The 18384-nt window shown below is 33.2% G+C and overlaps 1 protein-coding gene across 13 annotated transcripts in view; it reads left to right on the plus strand.

Moving 5' to 3' along the window:
• PUM2 (pumilio RNA binding family member 2) overlaps positions 1 to 18384 on the plus strand; it is a gene marked incomplete at its 5' end in the record, with an annotated part of 85320 nt that overhangs the window by 40322 nt on the left and 26614 nt on the right. For 11 of the 13 annotated variants that reach the window (XM_079110928.1, XM_079110931.1, XM_079110924.1 and 8 more), the window contains 5 exons: positions 4051 to 4176; positions 6980 to 7122; positions 8647 to 8779; positions 14939 to 15082; positions 15192 to 15479. In XM_079110928.1, coding sequence (XP_078967054.1) covers positions 4051 to 4176; positions 6980 to 7122; positions 8647 to 8779; positions 14939 to 15082; positions 15192 to 15479 — 834 coding nt within the window. The remainder of the gene's footprint in view (positions 1 to 4050; positions 4177 to 6979; positions 7123 to 8646; positions 8780 to 14938; positions 15083 to 15191; positions 15480 to 18384) is intronic. The other 2 variants (XM_079110932.1, XM_079110926.1) reach the window with 1 other exon arrangement.

An 18384-nucleotide genomic window follows, 5' to 3' on the forward strand; every position in this document is an offset into this window, starting at 1 on the left:
ATGCGACAGAAGAACTCTGAAACCACATAGATAGTTCAAATAAAGTTGAAATCTGGAATGAGATAAATTATTCTAAGAAAGCATAGCTTATCTAAACTGACCCCACATTTCAGTCTTAGTTCCATAGTTAAATGATTTTTGACCATCAGTCATTTTCACCAGTTTGTTCAGTCATCTCTTGGCTGATCAATGACTCATTTAGCATTATCCAATAGAAATATAATATATGCCATATGTAGTTTAAGATTTTTTTAGTAGTCACATTTTAAAATGTGAAAATATATGAAGTTAATTTGAGTTATTTGTTCTTAATGGATTATTTTAACCCATTTTATCTACTGATTATCATTTCAAAAGATAATCAATAGAAAACTTACTAATGAGAAATTTTACATTCTTCATATTAAGTGTTGGAAATCAGTTATGCATTTTCCTTCTTATAGGTCTAATCTCAAATTACACTAGTCACGCTTCAAATGCCCAGGAATTATATGGGCTAGTAACTACCACATTTGCCAGTGCAGCTCTGAAGATTACATCTAGGATGGGGGTTAATGAAACTTTCTATAAAGGGCCAAATAGTAACTATTTCAGCTTTGTAGGCAATATGGTTTCAGTCACAACTACTCCACTGTTCTATTGTAGCGTGAAAGTGGTCATAAGCGATTCATGAATGAGTATCATTTATTGTCACTGAAATTAGAATTTCATATACTTCCCTTGCTGTGAATTTTTTTCTCAACCATTTAAATATGTTCAAACTTTTCTTAGCTAATTTATTAAAGAAGGGGATAAAAAGGTTAACAGGCTAAACTTAACTAATAGAGTGGGCCAAAAGAAGATAATAAGTGCAATATGTTTTTAAAAATAGACATTGACACTCAACTCATCTGCTTGTGAGCTCAAAGAAAAAGACAGGTTTTGTAGGTAGTTGGGAATTTCTATGACACAGGAAAACTGATAGCAGTAATTGGCAATAAAGTCTGTGAGGGCCTACAAGAGAAATTAATTACCAGGATTGGAGTTTGAGTTATGCTAATTATATAAATCAAGAATTCCAGACTACTAATAGAAGGCTTGATTTGAAAGTTGGACCCTGTAGAATATAGTTGAAACATGGACAGGTAAATGCAGGAAAAATTCACAGAAGATAGTGTTTCAAACAAAATGATAGTACAAATAAGGAAGGTCAGCTAGAACAGTCTAGCAAAAGGGTTTACACTCAAGATACAGAAATAAAGGGACTTTTAAGTTTTAAAAAGAACTTTGAAACCATTCAGAACTTTAAGATATACAAGCCTTAAGTCATCAAACATCCTTAAGAGGTCTTCAGATCAGAAAATGATGGAAGAATGAACCATTTCTGGATCTTAGAAATAAAAATCATTGAAAAATAGCATAACTGTCCACATAGCTATTATTATTTAGGACAAAATGAACTAGGAAATAAAACTTAGAAACCTTCCAGAACACTGAAAACAGTGCATAGTAATAAGGACATTAGAAATTTAAAAAACTATAGAGTGAAATAGGAAGTAACTGAAGATACATAAGACATTTGTAAAGAAAACTGTAAACTTGTCTTGAACTCTTGAGTAAATGGAGAAACATGCTTTCTGGGTAAAAGTCAACATCAACATTGTAAAAAATGTCAGTTCTCCTGAAACTGATGTGCAGATTTAATGTACTCTTGATCAGAATTCTAACAGGGTTTTGTTTGTTTGATACTTAAAAATTTGAGTTGTTGTTAGTGTCAGATAATTAATGGAAAACTAAAATTCAGGAGGGGGACTTGCTCACTGTAAAAGTGATTAAAACAATGTGGTATTGGCCTGGGAATATGCAAGTAGATCAGTGAACAAAACCAATCTTAATTTTGTGTGTTTGTATTGGTATGAGTGTGGGTGTTTGTGTGATAGAGTGATGGCATGAATTTTAATCTGAATTGACATTTCAAATCAATTTTTAAAAGAATGTTTATTTGGAAAATAGCCTGGTAGGATAATTGGGTTTTATTCCTTTTGGATTGGAAATTTAAATGAGAAAAAGTTCTAAAAAAGGCTGATAATTTTGCCTTATTGAGAGCCAAAGAATCATAAATTAAAACAAAATAGTCGCTGCCTTTTTTTTTTTTTTTTTTTCCTTTTTAGTGTTTTGCTTTACCTATCAGGTTGGAAATTGCTTAAAAAGTTCCTGATTGGTCTTATTTTGGCAAGAATGTGAGTGGCATACTTCAATACTCTTGATAGGAATGTAAATTGGTACAACTTTACTGGAGGACAATCTGGAAATGGAAATCAAGAATTTAATTATTTTTGCCCATTTAAATGAATTTTCATAAGACTAAGATATAGAGACCTGTGTAATTTTAAAAAAAACGTTTTTTGTAGTAAGAGATTATAAACCATTGAAATGTAATTTTAGTGTAGTAGACTGATTAAATTGTGTTCCTTCTGTACAATAGAATGAGTTATGTGGCCTTTAAAAAGAATGAGCTATGTGTCTGTGTCTTAAAGATCTATGATTAATTGGTAAGTAGGAAAAGCATATTAAAATATTAGGACTAGAATATCAAATGCATGAGTACATATGCATTTAAAAATTGAAGAGGGTATAAGCCAATTGTTTCTACTTGATAGATTCCAGTAGTAATTTGAATGTTAAGAGTGTTTTTCATGATAAATCATAAAATACATATTTCAAACAAGTATGACCTAGGTTTTAGATATTTTTTTTTAGTGGCATACAAATGTGAATACTAATACAGTATTTTCTATTCTTATGATAAATAAATTCTTGATAGATGAGAATCTTGAAACCTTTGACCTAGGGCATAGGTAAGAATATGATTGACCAAATGATGTTAAGTAGAAGAGGATTTTACTGAGCCCACACTATAATTTTAATTTCTTTATAAAACAGCATATTTTGAAAATGTCTCTTTGTGCTTGTGCATGAAATCATTATTGTGGGTTGTGGCCTGTATTTTTAAAAAATCAAATGATGTGAAAAGTAATAAGTGCTGCACAATATAGAGTTCATTGAAATTTCAAAAATTTTGTGGGTCTTGGGAATTGAACCTTGGGCCTTGCATGTGTTAGGCAAGCAAGCACTTTACTACTGAGTCACATCTTTAGTCCAGTAAAATTTTTTTTCTACTGAACTTGTTTGTGTCATTATTCTGTATGTGTAAGTTGATCTGAAGTATATTTCATATTATGAATCAGAGTCAAACACTGAAAGCAAATATGATACAATTTTAAAATAGTTTCAGAGTCTTGATTTTTAAGGCCTAGATAAGATATATTTTACATTTTCCTTTGTGTAAAATCAGTGTACACTCATCTACTTATACCCTTATCCTCCTCCCCATCATCTTTTAAACTTGAACCTTGCTGAACTCCTTTAGCTTTAAATTCAGTAGTAGTTTCTCTTTCAATCTTTAGTGAGTGATACTATGACCTAGGAATTTAACACTGGAAGGAAGATTATTAGATATATCCTGACAATGCACTCTATCCATCAATAAAAGTCAGTTAGCAATTAGAAAACAGTATAGTAAGTGATATGGATGTAGAAAGAAAGGATATCAAATTTGGGAAGGGATCGATGGAGATGAATAGCTATAAAGAATAATGAAATAAAACTGGTGTTATAACCAGAATAAAGTCTCAGAAACTTCCTGGTTCATACTAAGAGGTTTAGACTGCCCTCAAGTTAAAAGGAAGCATTTAAAGTGTCCTTAAGTTCACTTCTACATTTAGTAAAGGGGAAGAAAAAATTTTGAATGTACACGTGTAGTACTTCTTGTTCCAAGGAGTGGAACTAATTCTCAACAAAATCGTCCAGAGTAACTGGTGGTATACCTGTTTCTTAAATTAAAAATTTTAGAATCAGTTACTGTTACATACTCAGGGTCACATAGTAAAAAAATTAAACCACTATAATGGTTTGCTTCCCCATCTCAGATTCAAAATAGAAGTGTTTTTACTTAATGAAGAAAATATACTTTGCATTTTTATTTATTGTTTTTCCTCCTTTTAAATGTAGCTGGTGTATTCTCAGCAGGCCTTGCTCCAGCTGCATTTGTGCCAAATCCATATATTATTAGTGCTGCTCCTCCAGGGACTGATCCATATACTGCAGCAGGATTGGCTGCAGCAGCAACATTAGCAGGTAATTTATTGTTTATCTTTGTTGTTTGTTATGGATTTATTTTAATTTTGGTTTAAGCTTTATTTTTATCTCTTTGGGCAATTTGAAATTCCAAAAAAAAAAAAATCCTGAAACATCCAGAATGAATTGAAGTTTTCAGGGAGTTAGTTGCAATAACTTTTTTTTCTTCCCTATATGTAGTTGTTTTGCATTTTCATTTTGTAATTTTAGAACCCTTGCATTGTCAATTGTGCATTTCCATTTTAATACCTATGGAGGCAATGGAAAGTATCGTTACTTTTCAAAAAATAATTGGAGGTAGGTAGTGTGAATATCTGGGTCAGGGGTAATATAAAATCTTCAGCAGTCCCAACAGAATACATATCTAAAAGTTTCTTGGGTAATGTTAAAATGTACACGCAAGCTGAAACAAAAAGGTAGGGTAGAACTGGGCTCTGTGGCACACACCTGTAATTCCAACAATTTAATCAGACCCTGTCTTAATATTAAAAAAAAAAAAATTATAGGTTGGGGGTGTTGCTCAATGATAAAGTGCCTCTGGGTTCAGTTCCCAGTACCAGAAGGGGGAAAAAAGGATAGGGTGGAGTTGAAAAGAACTTCCTGAAAATTGTCAAAGCCCAAGATTATCCCTCAATCTGACATAAAATCCAATGTATTTGTTGCTTGTTTGAGTGAGGAAGAGTTGTGGGGTGGTCAGACACAGTATTAGTGAGCACTGCTATTTGCTGATTTTAGGTAAGGTTGTTCAAAAAATTTTGTTGTAAGTTGAATTGACTGCAGAGACAAATGAGTTAGGCACAGTTTATGTTTATAGAGGCAAGAATGGGTTTCTGTTGGCCTTAAAAATGTGTTGGCTGGAGTGAGTCTGCTATGGACTGAATTCCAAAACTTGAGGCTGTGACTGATTTTTTTTTTTGGCTTTCAAAGATCATCTCCAAAGTGATTATCACTTATTGATTAGACATTTTTAATACACTACTGGTATTTATTTATTATCACGACTGTTGAACAGTCTATCGTTCCTGGGAAGTTGGACTTTCAAACTCAAGATCTTTTTTAAAAAGTGAGAGAAAAATATTAATTTCAAAATATTGCTTGATACCTTAACTAGTAGACTAAAACTAACCTCTCATAGTGACTTTCGGTGTAGAAGTACACCATGTGACTCAATGATGTGAGCTTTGCTGGTGCTGTTTAACTGAATGTTGGTACATAAGGTACAGACAACCATTTACCCATGGGACTGAAAGCAACAACTTTAAAAGGTCATTTAGTTTGGAAATAGGCATACTACACATTCTGAACCCAGGCTTTCTAGCACCAGTGCTGTACAGTAGAAATGCAGTGTGCACCAGAAAATGAACCTCACAATTTTTAGTAGTCACAATATAAAAGTAAAGAACAGGTGAAATTTATCTCAATAATATATTTGAGTTAGCCCAACATACTCAAAATATACTTCAGCATATAATGAATATTTTTTAATATTAAGGTTTTTTTTTTTTTTTTCATGCTGTCTTCAAAATTCTGTGTTAGTTGTACTCTTAAAGCACATCTCATTTTGCTCTTTTCTACCTTTATATTGTTCATTAGCCACAAATGGCTTCTAGCCATGTTGGAGAGTGAGGTTCTAGGTAGATGTTCGGCTCTACTGTTTTTACATGTATACTTTTTTTCTTAGGAGTTTGGGGACTTTTCAGACTTTATCTTTTTAATCTTTAGTACTCCTCACTATAGCTCGTGTTTAACTTGTTGTCTTTAGAAATACTTTTTACATTAAGTTTATAGAATTTTTTTCATTTTAGTTATTTGGTCAGTAATGTCTTTATTTTCTTCTATAACAAAGGGAAACTGAGAGTTTGACTTTTTAAAATGTACAAAACAAATGTTCTAAATTTTGACAGATGAAATTTTAGAACATTGGTTATAAATTAGAAATCATGACGTTTTATTCACTACTTTAATGGTGGCCCTTGTTATGCATATAATTAATTCTGTTTACTCTTCAAGAACCAAATATCTTGAACAAGGTTAAGTAGAACAGGAACAATTCCTTTTGTGTTTTCTAATTTGCTTTCTTACCTGTTTTTCTCTGAGCTTTTATCTAGTACTTTCTTGTCTTGACTTACTAGTCTCATTTTTCTAATCACATAAACAGGTATGTGTCATTTGTTTTCACATAATTCTCTATTGGTTTGTGAGAATTGTGACTAATTCTTTTTCAAATAAGAATATTTTTAAATTGAATGCTTGCAGTTCAGACACTTTTGTAGCAAGCTTGTTATCCAAATATTTCCTAGTTTTATGTTGTAGTTGGAAAAGCAGAAGAGGGGGAAAATGTAATTAATTCATTTCACTTGTCAGAAAGTATTCTTTTTTAGAGAAGTGATGAATTGGCCTTTAGAAATCCTAACAATTTTTGCTGTCTAATATTCACTGAATAAATTATCTGTGTTCATCTTGTTATCAGGTCATATATTGGCAGTCAGAACATGTTGAATATAAGACTTAAGAGTCCTGTCAGTTTATTGGTAGTGTTTAGCTTTGCTTCACATATCTCCATTAAAACTATGGCTGTCATTCTTGAACACTTTTTTCTCTTTCAATAATCTGAACCTGAATAATATTTTCTTCTTAATATAATCAGAAAAAGTAGAAAGGGTATAGCTGATATAAGTGGATAGAAGAGTCTAAGGACATGCTCTGCTCTTAAGTCTTACACCTTATAATCCAATGGTAATATAAAATCTAGTTGTTGGGTTTTTTTTTGGTGTTTTGTTTTGTTTTGTTGGATGGGGTTTAGGTCCAGCTGTGGTTCCACCTCAGTATTATGGTGTTCCGTGGGGGGTGTATCCAGCCAACTTATTTCAGCAACAAGCTGCAGCTGCAGCAAACAATACAGCCAATCAGCAAGCAGCCTCACAAGCTCAGCCTGGACAGCAACAGGTAGGCCTTCCTTCATTAAATAATATTTGAGAATTCTTCAGTGTTAAGATATTTTCTCTCTCTTTTTCCTCTATGAAACACAGTAGCTGGCATATAGTTGGTATACAACTATTTATTGCATATTTTTTCTGATCATCATTATGTGAATTCAAAGAGTTGATTATATTCCGTTTGTTATTCTTAAAAATCTCTAGCAATTTTTAATTTGTTTTAATCACTTAAAAGTGTGGTAATAATTATCCTTTTATTTTTCTTCAGGCATTTAAATTACAAGTTTGAATATTAGTATGTTTCCAATATAAAATTAGATTATTAGGTATATTATTTTTCCCCACCATACTGGGGATCAAATACATGGATTCTCTACCACTTCATCCCTAGCCCTTTTTATTGTGAGACAGTTTTGCTAAGTGTCACTGGCTGGCCTCAAATTGCTGTCTTTCTGCCTCATCCTCCCAAGTAAGCATACTTTATATTTTTAAGCAAAAAAAGATGAAATACTTTTACTAAAGTTTACCTTTAATTTCTTAAAACCAAAAGAGTTTATCTTGATTATTTTTTATTTCAACCCCTTTCTCAGAACCATCCTGATAAATGCACACACACTGTTTGATAAGTACTAAAATTCTGGCTGTCAACATTCATCATATTTATACCAACAAAGTAACCTAATACAGTGGTGTTGCTTACTTGGCCGTTAAATTTTATTCTGAATTATCTTTACTGTATTTTAATACTATATTGATGCTCTGTTGGGATAGTCCTTTTTTTAACCTGTTATTGTTTAACACACCTGTGTGTATTGCTGACTTATGTGGGTGAATTTATAATGAATCCACCCTATCCTGAATTGTTTGTGAACTTCATGGTTAAAGTCATCATGGTTGTGTATCAGCACTACAATAGCTATGTGCAGTGCAAAGTAGTAAAACTTGACCAGCCTTAAGAACTTTTCATTTCGTCTTAATATTGTCTTGGTGGGGTTTTTTTGTTTGTTTTTTTGTTTTCACTTAGGTTTTGTGTTAAAAAGCAGCAGTTAAGTCACTTTTTTTGGATTCTGAATTCTGGAAACTTGGTTTGATTTGAATTTTTTACTCTATATCAAATCCCATAACAAATGAAAATCAGAATTACTTCCTTTAAGCTTCTTGTGTTTCAACCTTAGAAAATAATTTTAATTTTTTTTTTTTTTTAGTCTTCCTTGAATTCATTTTCAGTTCTCCTCACTCAGATCTCTCCCCCCCACCCCACCCCCTTGGTAAGAGCATAGATATTAGAAATAATTTTTACCCTAAGCCCTTCTAGAACCTCCATCTTGTTTGTTTTATTGAGTTATTGTTATAGTTGTCAAGAGCCAGTGATGTTTTTGATTTGAAGTATATTGTAATTTTTCATGCTAAATCTATATTTCATTATATGAAATGTATTCAACGACTATCCAAAGTCTACTTGTAGTATATACATAATTGTTGTGAATTGTTATTATATGATAGTGATTTTAAAAAATTCATCTGTCCTTTGTAGGTTCTTCGTGCTGGAGCAGGTCAGCGTCCTCTTACTCCCAATCAGGGTCAACAAGGGCAGCAAGCAGAATCACTTGCAGCAGCTGCAAATCCAACTTTGGCATTTGGTCAGGGTCTTGCTACAGGCATGCCAGGTATTTAATTGATTAATTGTAGTTTTTTGGTTTTGTTTTTGTTTCAGGGGGTGCTGGGAGTTTGTAGAAATTTGAATAGATTTAAAATGTTATAGTCTTATAGTCTCTCCATACTTTTTCTTTTTAACATGAACCATAGCATCTTTCCAGCTGAAGCTAGCCCAGAATTTTCAGTATAATGCTTAGAAATTAAAACCAGTTGATTAGAGTTGTCATATAAGACAAAAACCTATTTGCCATTCCTGCCTCCTAAGAATAGTCATTTGGTTAGTCAATATTGAGAAGTTTGCAACTAATATTTCTAATTTGAACATTGTTCAATCATGTTTAACCTGTTCATAACATTTTAAATTATTTTTACTTATAATCTAATAGCGACATTGTCTCTAATATGTCTGTGAAAACCTAGTGTATAGAAAATTGCAGTATAAAATTTCTGTTGCCACTGTACAACTTTTAGAAAAGGCAATAAGAGTGGGTTTTTGTTTTGTTTTGTTTTTGGTGAAACTAGATAGAAAATTACTATAATGGAGGAAGGAAAATGTTTTCTTAAGACAGAAAATCGTAAGGAACTTGCTTTGTTTTGACTGTGGTTAATTTGGGGGGCGGGTTATGCTGGGGATTGTACCCATTGTTTTATTTGGGGGGTTTTGTTTGTGTGAGTTGCTACAGGTTAGGGACTCATTCACTGCAATTAAAGTATACCCCCAACCAATTGTTTAGTTATAAAAGTGAAATTTAGAGGCTACATTTGAGTATCAGTAAGTATGCTAGTTTTCACTTTTGACATAATGAATGGTTACTTCTTCATTATACGGATTACTTATTAATGAAATTCGAATACCAATTTCCAATAATTGTAAGGTGGTGACATTTTCTATTCTGATCATTTGGAAAATGTGTTCAATGTATTGGAAAAAATCTTTTCTAACATATCAAAGTTTTCTTTTATGTATTGTGGATACATACTTCTATGTTATTTTAAGTATTTATATGTTAATTTGCATTCATTCTGCTATCTCTGTAATTCTAAGGTCTGAGTTTATCATCTCATCTAGTTCTCTAGATGAATGATGGTTTCATACTTTTGTCCCTGAAGGTACCAGTGATAGTAAACTAGGGGGCATTCTCGTTTTTTCTTCTTTTACGATAGCTATATGTTTCCTTCCTAAGAAGCTACTGTTTTAGAGCCGTTGCAGATTAGAAACTTTGGCAGAAGCAACCTCTTGAGAAGTGAACTGTGAAGCTGAAATTATTATAGGTATCTGGATTCAGGGCTTAAAAGAAGTGAGTTGGGAGTTTTTGAGAGCTGCTAAAACTAAGACTACTGTGGTTCTTCTTAGGTTTTAGCTGCAGGTTGACCAGGGAAAGGAGTCATGGAGAACAGTAGTGCTTCCTGCCTAACTAGGTTCTCAATGGATACTGGAATTCAGAACATGATTCTGTCTGTATATTTGCTGCTGCCTGTAACTATTACTAGTCGGTAAAGGTTCTTGATGCTGTTCATATTACTCATTTCTTCCTTTCTTTCTTTTAATTTATTTTTATGTGGTGCTGAGGATTAAACCCAGTGCCTCACACAGGCTAGGCAAGCTGTGTACCACCAAGCTATAATCCCAGCCCTATTCATTCCTTATAAATGTCTTTGTTCTTTTTCTTTATATTCAGCTGATAGTCTTATTTCTTACTAAAAATATCAAAATATCAAAGTATTTTTCTATTTAATTTTATGAACTTTGCTCTTAGAATTTATTTTTATATTCACTTTTATTCTTTTTATTCTATGAGAAACCTCTTTATGGTTACTTTTCTTTTGGTGATGTGGGAATCAAACCCAGAGCCTCATTTATGCTGGGCAAAAACTACCACTGAGCTATATTCTCAGCCTCTGCTTTGTTTTATTTTGTTTTTTGTTCCACAGTGAACTCTGTTACTGATTCTGGAAGAAAAGAGTCTTCTATACTATTTGTCTGAAAACAGTTGTATCTTTTTAAAGTGGCATTAAAAGTTGGTAAAACTTGTCTTTACGGTAAATTATATTACTTATTACCACTTTTAGCCCTTTTAGAAATAAGAATATAAAAATCGTCTCCTAAGGAGCCTTACTAGAATTAGTATTTGTATGTTTCAGTGACTTGTGGACTGGTCACATGATTCCCTTGCTCAAAACCTATCTTTAATGCCTTCTGTGTTTTCATTCTGAATGAAGTAACTCCAACTTTCCATATTCAACTAATTACACAGTTATAAAGTTAATGTGCTATATTAAAAATAGCTCACTTGAGAAAATTGATATTCCTTCAAGTCTTATTCTTAACTCTTCTACCTTCTATCTTTTATATTCATCTTTCACATTCCTAATCATTGTCTTCTCTAATCTTTCTTCTTGATTCTTTGTGCTATCTGTACTATCCCTCTTTAATCTCCTTCCCTTTCCCTACTACGCATACATTCACTTAAGGCACAAACTTTCTTAGTAGCAAAAGGATAATAGAGTGGAAATTAGAAACTTTTGAATTGAACTATAATAAATTACAGTGAAAATGTAAACTTGTGGAGTGCAACTAAAACAACATAGAAGGAGAATATGTAGACTTAAAGCATATGTCAGACTAGGAATTAATGAGCTGTGTATTCATTAGAAAACTAAAAAGATAATAAAGCCAAAGAAGGTAAGGAAGCACATAATAAAGATAGATGCTGATGTGAATGACATAGAAGCATACATAAAAGCAAAAGGATCGATTTTCTCAAAAGTTTTTCTTTGAAAAGACAAATAGAGTTGTAAGCCTCTGAATGGCTCATCAAAAAAATGGGCTGGGGATTTAGCTCAGTTGTGGAGTGTTTGCCTAGCCTGTACAGGGTCCTGGGTTCAATTCTCAGCACTGGGGCAGTGGGCGAGAGGGGGGCAAAAGCCATAAGTAATTAGTATCAGGAAAATTAAATAATCATGAGAAGCTATTAGGCAGAGTCTCATGTTAATAAATTACAAAATGTAGACTGGATAAATGCCTGTGTTGTCCATCTCTACTGTACAGTAAATAGCTCCATTCTTTTAAAAACTTAGTCTAAAAATAGGAATAACCCTTCAGTCCTTTTTTCCTAACACTGCGTATCTAGTCTCAACAAATAACTGCTGGGTCTCACAATTCTTCTCCCTCTTCTTCTGTGACCTGGTCACCATTACATCTCTCACCTGGATTAGCTTTCTGTCCAGGTTCCCGTATTTCATCTTGTCCCCTGATGAGTATTTTGATTATTTCCCTTCTGTCACTCTGTTTCAGCCATAGTGGCTTATTTTCTATCTCCTCCATTTGGAGAGCTCTTTATATAGCCATCTGCTCGGATTTTTCCTCATAAGTTGTTTTATTATAGAGGTTCTTCTTTACTCCCAGTTTAAAATTATCATCACTTCTATCACTACTCAGTACTTCCTTTCCACTCTCCCTATCTGATTTTTCTCTTTCTAATACTTAACATATTCAGACTTATTTTTTGTTCTTTTGTCTGTTTGCAGTAGAAAATAATCTCAAGAGTAAAGATACTTCTTTTTCTTGTTCCTTGCTATATTCTCATTCTCAGAAGACTGCCTGGCATTTGGTAGCTCCTTGATACATATTTTTCAAGTGGATGGATGTAAAAACAATAAGTTAAGCTAAGTTAGGAATGGAGAGGGAAAGAAAACATAAGTGAGGAAACAATACACCAAAGCCCTGTGGTAAAAGGAAATAAGGTGCCTTTGAGGAGTTTGAAACCTCCTTATTCCCAGAGTGTAAAAAGGTATAGAAGTGCCAGGTGAAACTAGAAAAGACCAAGGTACCAGCGGATCACATTGTGGGTTGAATTCAGAGTTTTGGTTTTCATTTTAAACTCATTGAAAGGTTTTGAACATGGGTGTGATATTAAAGGATCATTCTGGAGGTTCCTCAAAAGATTAGGCATGTAACGACCAGCTATACCACTCCTCGGTGTTGATCCTAAAAATGAAAGGTATCAAATTACAGCGATATATGTATACCATGTTCATAGCAACACAATTCACAATAACCAAACTATAGAGTCAGCCTGGGTGTCCATCAACAAGTAAGTGGATAAAGAAAATGTGATGTATATATACACAGTGGAGTTCACTTCAGCCATAAAGAAATATGAAATTTTCATTTGCAGGAAAATGGATGGAACTGGAGAACGTTATGTTAAGCAAAATAAGCCAAACTCACAAGGCCAAGGGTCATATGTTTTCTCTCAGTAGAAAGTAGACAGGAAAAAGGAAAATAAAAGTAGGGCAGGGTGTCATGAAAATTGAAGGAATAAGATCAGTAGAGTAAAGGGACCAGGGAGAGGCAGGAGAGGAGGGAAAATACTGAGGAATGAGATTGACCAAATTATATTGTTACTTGCATGTACAAATACATAGCAACAAATCCCACCATTATTTACAACTTTAATGCACCTATTAAAAATATGGGGGGGGGTCACTGGAGAATAGGGTATAAAGTTGGGACAAAAAAGCATGAATAGAACACATAGATTGGGCTGGGGAGACAGCTCAGCTGGTAGAGTGCTTGCCTCGCAAGCACAAAGCCCTGAGTTCGATCACCAGTACCGCCAAAAAAAGAAAAAGAAACACATAGATCTAGGTGTATAGGTAGTGGCAGTCAGGAGGATTTGAGAAAGATTTAGGAGGTCAAATAAACTAGTCTTGGAGGAATTGACTACAGGCAAATTCCCCTGTTTGGGAATTTACATACACTAACTTGTTAAGTATCATTTATATGCTGTTTAATTTTTCAGTAGTTTGCAGCCCAAATGTCTATGGATTAACTTTTATTTTTTAATTAGGATTAAATAAACAATGATACTTTTGAACAAAAGTTATTTTCTGTATGTCTTGAATTTAGAACTAGGACATGTATACCAGTTTACACTATTGACTGGCATCTACTTTGTGAGATTTACTAGTAATGTGGATATTTTACTAGCATTGTATTAATGTTTATATTTGGTCAAAATTGCTGTATTTACTTAAAATGCATGTGAAAGTGTCAGCCTTAGTACAGTGTTTATCCCGGCACTGTTTATTATACTTAAACTGAATTAATCTCACTGTTTTTGAATAAGAATACAGTAAAGTGTTCTTACTGCCTTAATGACTAAATTTTATAGTGACTTTCACTTCTGCATAGTATTCACAAAGTAAAACTAAGGAATTGCTGTTGGAGTATAATTGAGTATATTCTGTTTTTGAAAAACTTATATTAGAAGTCACCAGTACTTTTTCACAGATAGTTGTCAGATGTCAGACAAGTGTGAATTCTTGTTACTGTGTAAGGCAACCTTTCTCAACCTGAATTCCAGGAGAGAAATAAGCCTTATTTCTCCTAAAGTAGCCATCATTATTTATAATTATCTCCTCTCTGTGCCTCTAGAGCTCTACTTGTAAATGTACTTACAAAATAGTCACTTGAATAATCTTGGGTTCAGAGGAGGAATTTCTGTGAGAAAGGCTGCTAAGAGGTAAATTTGACTCTCCTGTAGTTCTGAATAATTCAAATTGTTACCTGCCTTGTGCTCAAGCCTACAATAAAAAGTAATGCCTGCATGATTTTATTCAAACTTTAGGTTGAGAACCTTTACAAAATAGACTCACGATTTTGAGGTATCTTGTTGGTTCACATTTTAAGTTTTTAGAGAGATGCTTACAAATGAAAATCTTGAGTGAATGTTGACAATGAGGCACTTAATTTAGAACTTTTCTGAAATTGCATAATAGACATTTTTATAGTCTTCCTCTAGTCTCTCTACCTGTCCTATCACAAGTGACTAAAGGTGATATATTTCTACTATCAACCCTTGATATACCTTATAGTTTCTGTATTAATGAAAATAATTCTTTTTATGGTCCATAAGTGAAAGGCATTTTTGCTCAAGGTTATCTCTTAAAATTTAGAGAAAAAAGACATAACTACATTCCAATAATTTTTCAGTAACACCTTTTTAAATATGTTGTTTTTCATATGGTAGGTATTTAAGGGTTTTACACTAATAACACGAAATAGCTATTTGTGGTTAACAAAAAACAAATGCAAGGGAAAATAAACATGTATGTTTTCTACAGTAAGTGTTCTCATTTGTAAACATTTACTTTATGTTATCTAGGATATCAAGTACTAGCTCCAACTGCCTATTATGATCAGACCGGTGCCTTAGTGGTTGGCCCTGGAGCTAGAACTGGCCTTGGAGCTCCAGTTCGATTAATGGCTCCAACACCTGTTTTAATTAGTTCAGCAGCAGCACAGGCTGGTAAGTGTAACTGACATCTTGAAGGATAATCATTTTCTGGTTGTTTGAGATACCATCTTTAAAATAAAGAATAATTTCCTAAGTGATTTTTTGGAAATTTGTCTTGCAGCAGCAGCGGCAGCAGCTGGAGGAACTGCAAATAGTCTTACAGGCAGTACAAATGGTCTGTTTCGGCCAATTGGCACTCAGCCACCTCAGCAGCAGCAGCAACAGCAACCAAGCACTAATCTGCAGTCTAATTCATTTTATGGGAGCAGTTCTTTGAGTAATAGCTCCCAGAGCAGTTCTTTATTTTCTCATGGACCTGGTCAACCTGGAAGTACATCTCTTGGATTTGGAAGTGGTAGTTCTTTGGGTGCTGCTATAGGCTCAGCCCTCAGTGGATTTGGTTCATCAGGTAAGTTTGTTTTTAAGATGTGTGTACTCTGCTAAGAGGTCATGAGGTATTTGTGTTTTTAATATTAAGATAAGCAATAATAGCATATAGTGTAGGAAGGACACAAAGTATTTGATTATTGGTTTGATTTTTGTTAAAAGAAAAATATCTGCTGCACATCTTTTAAACACCATGAATGTTTAGCTCATTTCTAGCAGTCCCTTCTTCACTCAAAATATAATACATTTCCTTTTCCCCCAGCTTTAAGAATTTATTACTGTATTTTTCATTTTAGTAAGGTTTGTTTGAAATGGTGTTACATGCTAATTACTATTCCTCCTTATTCTCCATGTGATGTTAATGTTTGAGGAAATAAATACTTCACCATCTTAAAATTGTGTGTTTATGAAATGATTCCTTCTAAATTCTGGTGGTTCAATATGGTTTACTTTATTTGACATAATACCTAAAATATATTTCATATAGTGAAACATTCTAAATGAGCCCCTAGAAAATTAGCAGTGAGCTGGGTGTGGTGGTACACACCTGTAATCCCAGCTACTTGGGAGGCTAAGGCAGAAGGATCACAAATGGAGTCCAGCTTCCGCAACTTTGGGAGACCCTGTCTCAAATTTTTAAACAAGGTTTGGGGATATAGCTCAGTGGTAGAATGCCCCAATACTGCAAAATAAAAAGGGAACAAGCAAACTACCAGTGTACTTATCTTTATTTTAAATTAAAAGTTAGCATTTGTCACTAAAAATTTATTTAAATTTAGCCTTAAACAACACTCAAGAAATTATAATTTTAAATGACTTCACATTAGGAAAAAACAACTGACCCTAATTCTGTTGATACAGTTGACAGCCTTCACAAGTTGGAGAGATTAAATTTGGATCTTAAGAGATTTTCTGTTTCTGTAACATTAATGCATTTACTTTTTATTTTAAAAAATTTTTTTGGTACTGGGTATTGAACCCAGGGGCAGTTTACCACTGAGCTACATCCCCAATGTGCCCCCCACCCACCCGTTTTTTTAAAGACCTTTATTTTATTTATTTATTTTTATGTGGTGCTGAGGATCAAATGCAATGCTTCACTCATGGTAGGCAAGTGCTCTACCACTAAGCTACAGCCACGTGTCCTATGATCTTTAATGTCTATTATCTTTATTCCTACCACATCAAATTATATTCTTCTCTGGTGTGGAAAATGACAAAACTAATATAATGTCAGTCATTAGATGCTTGCCAATTATCTGAGGAAGTGTCTTCTGAGCTTTTTTACCTTTCATATTTTCAGGAGAAGTGGCCTAGGATATCTGTAAATTTATAGGTACAGAATGCTTCCTTTCTTATAATGAAACATTACTTGCCTAACAAAATTATCTAAAGAATGGGCATAAGAACTTCTGAGGGAGAATCCAGTAAATGTGGAGGCTCTTTATTCTTTTAATTTTCTACTTTTTTTCATTCCTTTTGGAGTTTAGCATTATTAAATGTCCAGCTTGAGCACTCCTGTAAAATTCATTCAAACAGAATTAGAATTCCGAATATTCTGAGGAAAACTGAAAGAACATATAACTTTTAAAAAATAAACTTTGTGAAAATAACTATTTCCTAAACTTGATATTGTTGAACCAAAATAGGCCACAGGGGGGAAAATGTGTTAAAAGCTCCAGATTCACATTTGTTAATTAAGACTTTTTTTCACTGTCTTTTGGAACTGTTTGGCATGAACATTTTGTCCCCTCCAGATGCCTTTTTTCCAAAAACTAACCTTCATGCCTCCCTTATTTATAAGCATTGCTTACTCAGTTCCAGCGTTCAGGTCAGGAAAGGTGCATTTTATCTGAGAGTTCATTTAAGTGCTGCGTATAAGTTCCCTTAAAATAAGTATTTCTACTGCCATTTCATACTATACCAATTACATATTTATTTGAAAGCTAAAATACAGTAGGGTTGTGTACATATGTATACAATCACTGTTTTACCTATATGATGAAATACTGTTGAACAGTGTTAAATGCCCCAGTTTATAATACAGTAGGCTAGGAAACTTAGCCATTCTAATATAGTAATTAAATCATCATTCCTATGACCTTTATTTTTAAAATACTGTTAATAATTGAGAGTTTGTAATTTAACATCTTATAGTTGATGAATGATTAAAATTTCCATTGTCTAACTTCTTAGATATTTTAGGTAGATTTTGTTACTTATGTCATGAAGTCGCAGAAAACTTAGGCATAATAAAACTAAGAGCCAGTTTTTTTAATGTTTAAAGTAATTTCTGAATTATTTTTTGAATGTTTGGCTTGACTTTTCCCTTCTGGAAGAAAGTAATACTGCATGTATCAAACCCAGTTTCTTTGGTTAGTTGCCAGAGGAATGATAATGCTGCTGCTCTCATTAGAGAGCTGGTATGTTTTTTCCTCATCAGTTAAATTATTTTTTGAGCTAAATAGGAATTTAAAATGTAGTATGTAATACAAATGTTTTCAAAAAATCACTTTGACAGTGTCCTTTTAAATTAGCATAGTTAATATAGCATATATTGACAATTTTTCCCAAACCAACTCTAGAAAAGCTATAAAGCTGTGTTTTACATTAATGTTTATATTCATTTTGCTATTAAAATGCATATAACTACCTAGCAGTTTCCTTTATATGATGTCTTAAATGTACTTTTCAAGAAAGCATGATCTGCATTCACTGATAGAAAAGGTTCAATAGCATTATAATCTTGTGCCTAATCTAGTAGGTAGCACAAGCCTGGTTTTTTGTTGTTTTTTTTTTTTTTTTTTTTCCTTTGTCCATTGTAGAATTTAAATTTGGCAAAACGGTTGTAATTTTGGTTCCTATCTATGTTATGAACTTAACTTGGTTTACCCATCGTGTACTCTGGCTAATTGTTTTCTTTAATC

This window comes from Sciurus vulgaris (assembly GCF_902686455.1).
Source record: "Sciurus vulgaris genome assembly, chromosome: 14".
Taxonomy (NCBI): domain Eukaryota; kingdom Metazoa; phylum Chordata; class Mammalia; order Rodentia; family Sciuridae; genus Sciurus; species Sciurus vulgaris.